The sequence below is a fragment of the Montipora foliosa genome, chromosome 6 (assembly GCF_036669935.1).
Source record: "Montipora foliosa isolate CH-2021 chromosome 6, ASM3666993v2, whole genome shotgun sequence".
In the NCBI taxonomy this organism is placed as follows: domain Eukaryota; kingdom Metazoa; phylum Cnidaria; class Anthozoa; order Scleractinia; family Acroporidae; genus Montipora; species Montipora foliosa.
In genome coordinates, this window is record NC_090874.1 from 12,814,562 (window position 1) to 12,822,061 (window position 7,500).

The 7,500-nt window shown below is 38.5% G+C and overlaps 2 protein-coding genes across 3 annotated transcripts in view; one reads left to right on the top strand and one right to left on the bottom strand.

Annotated features, from left to right (window-relative positions):
- Positions 1 to 237: 237 nt before the first annotated feature.
- On the bottom strand, positions 238 to 5,327 carry LOC138006722 (uncharacterized). The gene is made up of 3 exons (XM_068853220.1): positions 5,138 to 5,327; positions 3,189 to 4,972; positions 238 to 1,954 (listed from the first exon to the last, which is right to left on the bottom strand). The coding sequence occupies exons 1-2, from the start codon at positions 5,275 to 5,277 to the stop codon at positions 3,208 to 3,210; spliced, it is 1,905 nt and encodes a 634-aa protein (XP_068709321.1). The 5' UTR covers positions 5,278 to 5,327; the 3' UTR covers positions 238 to 1,954; positions 3,189 to 3,207.
- A 255-nt stretch (positions 5,328 to 5,582) lies between these two features.
- The window catches only part of LOC138006724 (O-phosphoseryl-tRNA(Sec) selenium transferase-like), a 24,312-nt gene continuing 22,394 nt past the window's right edge, over positions 5,583 to 7,500 (top strand). Inside the window, exons 1-2 of one of the 2 annotated variants that reach the window (XM_068853222.1) lie at positions 5,583 to 5,721; positions 6,434 to 6,521. In XM_068853222.1, coding sequence (XP_068709323.1) covers positions 5,608 to 5,721; positions 6,434 to 6,521 — 202 coding nt within the window. In that variant the 5' untranslated portion in view covers positions 5,583 to 5,607. The remainder of the gene's footprint in view (positions 5,722 to 6,433; positions 6,522 to 7,500) is intronic. The other variant, XM_068853223.1, reaches the window with a different exon arrangement.

Genomic DNA, 7,500 nt, shown 5'->3' on the forward strand with positions numbered 1-7,500 from the left:
AATATTCACCTCGCTTTGGCAAATAATTGTTAAATATAAGCAAGTAGTAGATGAAAGTTGGGCTTTGCTAAACCTCTCTGTGATTGGCTGAGTATGACTTTTAGCCAATCAATTTGCACAGTGACGCAAAAACAAAGAAATCAGTAAATTAGGACACTCGACTACACACAACTTTTGCTTATTTAACTTAGTATGTTCAACAATTAACTCCTCACCAAAAAAAAATTCTTAACAGTCTACTCATCACTTTTAGATTTATTTTTCCTTCACTATTCTCAACATCACAGGTTTGATGCCGTATCTTGCAGCTCTACAGTATCTTACAATCTAATTATTTTACATGTTAACGTTATTCAAAAATAACTTACAAGCTGAAGAATGATGAGGCCAAGCATGAAGCAAGGCTCCTTGAGAATATTAACAATATTGTTGCCACATTATTTTTTCTTTATCCTTGCTTGTTTTACAACTCAAAGTTCTTTCAGATAATCTTGAGAGTTTCTTGTTAAATAATACAACATGGCTTTCATACATTACATTTATAATCAACATGATATTCTCATGCTTTTTCTTTTGGCTTTTCACTAACAATCTAAAGTGACTCTTTTGTCTGCTGCATACAATTTGCACGAAGTTGATATTTTTTCTTCTTTCCACATTTAATGTGGTTTTAAGATCTCAATTCACATATCGAGTGAACGAAGTGATTTAAAATTATACAAGAAAACCAGCAATAATGAAATAATTATAGTCTCTGGTTTGTCTGGTTGAAAATTACCAATAAATGTCATAGTGTTGCTTTTTGGGTTGTCTAAGGACCTGTGCTATAACTGAATCGCCAGAAATTGAAAATCTTTCCAGGATATCTGGACAGAGATTTGAAAAAGATATGACCATAAACAGTACCGGTAACACTGAAAATCGTCATGTCAAGTTTTTAATATCATTTATCCAGGCATGAATTCAACACAAAGAGCCTGGGTAAAAAGATACGGCAGTGATCATCAATGTCCTTTCCCTTCTTCTTACATCCTTAGGGGGGGGGGGGTTGTTTTTGTTTGAGACATTTTGAAAGACTGTCACATTCAATTTGATAAAATATTCTCAAGATAATTCCTCGCTATGGGCTGGGAATAAAAGGTGACAGTTAACCAGATGTTTAAAGCAACCCTGGTAGGTTTCTCAAGACTTAGCATGTATTGCTGGTATCAGTTTTCCCTCTTAAAAGAAAGATGTTCAGACCCAAAACTTTGAAAATTATTCCTTGAAATTGTTTTTAAGACCTGAGTGAGCTTCACTGAATGAAAATGGATGCTAGTTAAAAGTCAAACAAGGTCAAGCCTACCCCCAATGATTTTATCGATAAGCTGAATTTATTTGAATACTGAAAATGATAGTCATTTCAAAACATGACCATCATAAAAAGAGCGGTTTCAAGTTACAAGCTGCTGTTAAAAATTTAAGGAGTTGTAATAATAATAATAGACTGGTACTGAACACAAAACACTTAAACAAAAATGTACCATATTTCCAAAATTTTCATGTGCCAACTGAAAACCACCTTGTCCTCTGAGACTATCTTTTAAAATGATCAACTAATCATTATAGGTAAGACTTTGAGGATTCCTTGACCTGGTTTGACTGTAACATTAACATTCTTTTTTGCACATTCAAGGTCACTCGTGACTACAGTAACTACATTAATGTCATATATTAGTCTTCAGGCAAAATTACTCATGAATTTATTTTGCCTGCTAAAGAATATTAATGCTGCCATGGGCTTCTTATTCCACATTGAAATATCTCAAATAAGACATACATGAGGACAAAAGGACATGCATAGCTAAGTTGCTGTGGAAACATTGTCACCCCATTCTGACTGGTCTTTCATTCTACCAACCAAATTCATCCATTGCCGCCAAGTACACTGTAAGGATCAAGCAGATGTGAAGTCCTGAAACACACAGTTTTGCTATTGAATTACGTCTCCTCGCCAGAAAATGACAAAAACCGTAATATCACTCATGCAGAAATGCTTAAGAGATTTCCTTGAATTCTTGCCTACCCAGGTAAAGGCAGAAGAATTCTTAAAATTGACTTTAAGTGCTCTTGCCAAATTTATGGGATAAAGTTTGGAATATCTCGATTCTTCATTCTCTTCTCATTTATTCAGGTGTTGAGCTGGGGAAGTGCAATTTATGTGACCCTTAGAATCTCAATTTTTTTTATTCAAGAACAGTCAAATTTCAGCATCATAAGACATGTAGTTTACACTAACCAGTTGCGATTTCTTCTCTAAAAGGCTGCATGAGTTGTGTAAAGTTGACAAAATTTGCAGTCCTTGTACTGTCCCATACATGTATCTGAGCTAGTGAGAATCATGGGTCTATCCCTGTCATGGTGATAACATCACAAGCTGCTTTGCATTCCAGTTTTGAAATCATTCTTACCATGCAAAGCAGTTTGTGATGTCATCTCAGGAAAAGGCTGATGCCTGAAAAAAGCTCGGGCACTAGACAAACTGCTTCTATTTTTGTTAATTTGTATGACATACTAAAATTGGAATTTTGAAACTGAAAACGGCAGAATAGTTAAAATGCAGCCAAGTGGTTAGGGTAAATAGAGTTATCTCTGCCAATAAAAAAATTGAGTTTAGGGGCAGAGTATCCCTTTTGCCCCCTAGGGGGTTCCCCACTGATAAGTGAAATTGAGGGTGAATTCTGTAAAATGCCCCCTTAGGGTGAAAAAGGCTTTACTGCGAATTTCATAATTCTGCAGAAGCTCACCTTCAAGCGCTAAGCACCAAACTGTGTTTTGGCTTACATCAATCAAATTCTGAACATAGCCAGGAAGATCGTCTCTGCCTCCAGAAAGTGAATTGTTTGGTTCACAGCTTGAATACCATAATGATCATGATATCCTTTTAGAGGTTCTTCACTAAAAAGATACATACAGACTCCATTGCTTTCCATTAGTGTCCAGGTTCAAATGTACAAATGTACCATGGGAACCAAAGATGCTGATTGGTAGGTTATGTCATGCATCAATTATTTTCGGCATCTGTGGTTTTGGATCAAGTTTGATTGATGGAAGTCAAAACACAGTTTGGCCGTGGTGATTCTGCAGAATTATGAAAATCACAGTAAAAGAAAAAGAAAACAAGGAAAGGACGCACTTCGCTAACTCACATGCGCATGCTTGGATCAATCAAGGTGTAACTATGTTGATCAATGCTTGAACGGCCTCCTTTGCCTGTTTGACAGCAAGCCTGTAGCATCCCTTTTTACGCCTCTTGTGCCTCTTGGAAAAGTTGGGTGCAAACAACTGAAGGAAATGTAAACGTATAATGGAACTTGTGTTGGACCCAAACCATGATACATGAGCATCTCTGTCCCAGGGATTTGTGCTATCCTCACACCTTATTCCGCTGATTGCCAATACTTTACCAGGCCACCAAGGATGGCCGTGAACTTTGCCCCACACAATATCACCCACGCCCACTGGATCACATTGATTGCCAGGAGCCACTTGTGGTTGAAGTTGCCAAGTCATTCGCTGTGTATACTTTGTGTTTTTACGTCTACTGTGTATATTGCGCTTCAAAGGTTGGTTTTCCATTGAGGTCAAATCTACAACATTATGGTCTTCTGCTGAGTTCAAAAATTCATTGCTAACAGTTTTAAAAACTTGTTCCACATGATGGGTATCTGGCTGAAGCATGTTAGCCAAAGTGTATTCTTCAGAAATACTCTTGTGATCCTGACTTTCTTCGATATAAGGCAAAAGTTGATTAAGGTTAAATCTTGCTCTTCTCTCCCTTATTCTTGCGGATCGCTTAATGACAACATCGCTACTGTTTGATTCTTCCTGTATTTCTAAGCTGTCTGTTGCATCTCTCAAGAATGTTTCAATCATGGCTGTTTCATTATGTACTGCCTCACTGAAATGGTCATGCGATTCACTCACAGGCACTGTATTCTCCAAAACTTGTTCTAGTTTGTCTGTCACCATGTCACTTTTAGCGCTGTTGCCCAGACACTCTGGAATGCCCTCTGTCCTTTCAGAGACATCTTCTAAGTTGTTTTCATTGTCTCTTTCTTTTTTTCTACACTCCTGATCTATCTGCCTTTTTCCATTCTCCTCATCTTGAACATAGTTAAAGGCATTCTCAATCGTGTTTTCCCCAGACAAATTATCCATCATCGGTGCCAAGTCTTCGCTAGGGCATTCGTTGTTCATCCCCACTGGATCAGGTGGATCAACCTTTTTTAGTATTAGGACAGTGTCTGATTTTTGGCAACTAGTTCTTGGTGTTAATCCCACAGGCGCCACTGGGACTGAACCTGGACTTGTCGTTATAAGTTTGTAATCAGTTGAGGAAGCACTCTTTGTTGCACAAGTACTTGATTGTTGAGAGCCCGTTACACGGTTGCCTATTGCGGCTTTCCTGGAACGTTTGCCAAGGGTTTTTGTTTTCTTCTTATCGGTGGTTTTCTGGACACCCTTGTTTACAATATTAACCTTGTTTGGTTGTTTCTTGGAAGGTCTGTCACAAAGTTCTGAGTGTAATTTTTTTCGTTTCAGGTTTGTTTCTGCTTTAAGGCTTGTGACATTCCCTTGACTTAAAAGATCAGCCTTCCGCCCAGAAGTATCTTTTCCCTTGAAGACCTGTCCTGTCTTCGTTTTGTTTTCACTTAAGGCAGATGGTCCTTTGGTTAGAGTGATGGATGTACCCTCCATATTTTCAAGACTTCCATCATTTTCCATGATTAAATCTGCATCGGTTAACACTTGAACTTCACTAAATAAGCTCGGGATCCGTCTACAAGGAAATGATTTATGGTTCTGTCGTTTGTAATACAGACTGGCTTGTCTCGTGGACCATCTTGAGGCGCTATCTGCAAGAGTACTTCCTCCATTAAGTTTGACTTTCTTTGATTCTTGACTATTGAATGGTTCTGCAGTTGAAGTTCTGTAAATTTCAAAGACAAAACACACAGAACGTAAAAAAATAAATTTCAAGTATGTTTGTTTCATTTGTTTCAAACCAAGCTGCTCGATGCATTAAAAAGGAGCCAAAATATTTTTTTACAATTTAAGTATCCAACATTGACCATGAAAACCTGATGAAACCCACCTGAAAACAACGGCGTTCTTTTCGTCGAAAAGCACTCCTCGAAAAATTCTTGACTTATGTTTAACGAAAACAAGAAGGCAATTTTCTAAAACTTGTTCTACAGTCACGGAAAGAACGGTTCCTGCTTGTAAACAAGCCATTTTTAGCAAAATTGTGTTTGATATTTTGCTCTACGAAAGGTCTTCAACTCATTTCCATTTCTTCTCAATGTGTGACGTAGCAAGAAAGTAAACATCGATCAGTCGATTGGGCAGTTCATAAGAAAAAATTATTTGATACTCTTTGGGTCTAAAAATACCTTTAGAAAGTTTGAATGCACTACATTATGAAATTTACTTGAAATGTGTAATTATTCGAAGATCTATTAAAATATGGAAGAGCTAAAAATATTACAGACGTTTGTTGTCCTCACTGATTGAATTCAATATTCTTATAACTCAGAAAAGAGCCCGACACTTGCAAAAAACGGGATGTTTTCAGGGAGTTACGAGGTTTGTGGCAAAATCATTCCAGTTTCGTATGTACAACAAGCTCAAAATGCTCGGAAAAGTCGAGAAAATCAAATTAGAATATTCCTGGAGCATGTAAGTAGTACAAATAGGACCAAGTAACTTAAATGAAATAAACGTGGGTAAATACGACAGATCAACCCGGGGTAAGCCGTCCGCCGAATTCCCCGGGATTTTTATCATCTACGCATCTACTTAGCGCTCCTTCCTTATTTTAGATTCAAGCAAATAGGAAACTTGTTTGATATTAAACCACTTATTTTTGCCATTAAGCATTTTAATTTATGGAACGCTCTGAGAAGGCGGACATCCAAGGGTAGGGCCGGAGCATCGGGTATTTCACTAGGTTACGATTAGTGCAAGACCATTCATGAATCTGATGAATTTGTAGTTGTTCTTGTTCTTTTTTTTTTTTTTTTGCAAATTGGTCAACTGATATGGCTAGGGAGGGCACCTTAGTGAGAAAACACTCACTTCACACCAGGTTTGATTCCTGGACGCAACTGAACGTGTTTCTCACGAGGTCATCTGATTGTCCCCTTCCCTCAGGAAGTGCAATCTGATCTGGGAGGTGCGAGCTCAGTAGAGGTGCTACTGCTTCTTCCAATTGACAACTCCATTGCTAAGTGTAGGTAACGGGTGCCTGAGACATCCAGGAGCTTTCACTGTCCGTGTCGGCAGCCAGCTCCTATAATTATGTAGACTGCTTCCATGGCATGATGGGAGATGGGGTTGGAGATGAGTTCACCCGATGATGCTTGACAGATTTTGCTTGACGTTTTTAAAGAAAAAATGGCCTTCAGAAGGATGGGATGATATCAGCATTGAACTTCTATTGAAAGAGCTCTCCATTATGGACAGTAACAACTTTCCAGGTAACAGAGTTTGTGTGAGTGCAATGATCATTGTGCCTTTAAGAAACTTGGGGACCTTAATTCCAATCAAATTCCAATCAATGGTTTTTTTTCAATGTCTTCAATCACGGTCATGAAATGGGTTGATGGGTCACATACAGAATGTCTATTGGCTGATTGCAACATGCACAAGCTGTCAGTTTTAATTTTGAAGGAAAGCAAAGCAATGCAACTTTATTTGAGTGTCTAGTCTTCTAGCGCTGGAGGGTCCTCTAGCGCTTAGGGACACTGTTAACTGTAATCAACAAATTAATCCAAATCAATTCAAATTAAATGACAGTTTTAGAGGATAGGGGAAACCAGCCCACCCAGAGAAAAACCTCTCGGTGCAGAGTAGAGAACCAACAAACTCAACCCACATATGACGCCAAGTCTGGGAATCGAACCTGGGCCACATTGGTGGAGGGTGAGTGCTCTTACCACTGTGCCACCCCTGCACCCCTAGGTTCACCAACTGTTGATGGAAGCATGATCAACAGCCTGGTAAAAAGTGAAACCATTGGTTGAAAGTTAAAGCAGAGCTGCTTGTTTGCATGTGATGACCTCTCTTTAATAACTTAAACTACATGTAGTCTTGTTGTTATCTTTAAAATTATTATTATTATTCCACTCATTACTAAGGCCAGAAATGATAATAGGAATGATCACTTTATTCTAGTCTCAAGGTTCTTTAGCTTAGCATGAGTGCTCTACTAATTGGGGAGACTGAAAATCAACTAAAATCAGTCGAGAATAAATCAAATGTCGGTTTATGAGGAGGGGGGAAAACCATAGTCCCCGGGAAAAAAAACCTCTTGCACTAGAGTAGAGAACCAACAAACTCAACCCAGATATGGCGTTGAATCCAGGAATCGATCCTGGGACACATTGGTGGAAGGCAAGTGCTCTCACTACTGTGCCAGCCCTAGCCGGCCTGTGCCTATAATAAGAAGATTAGAAT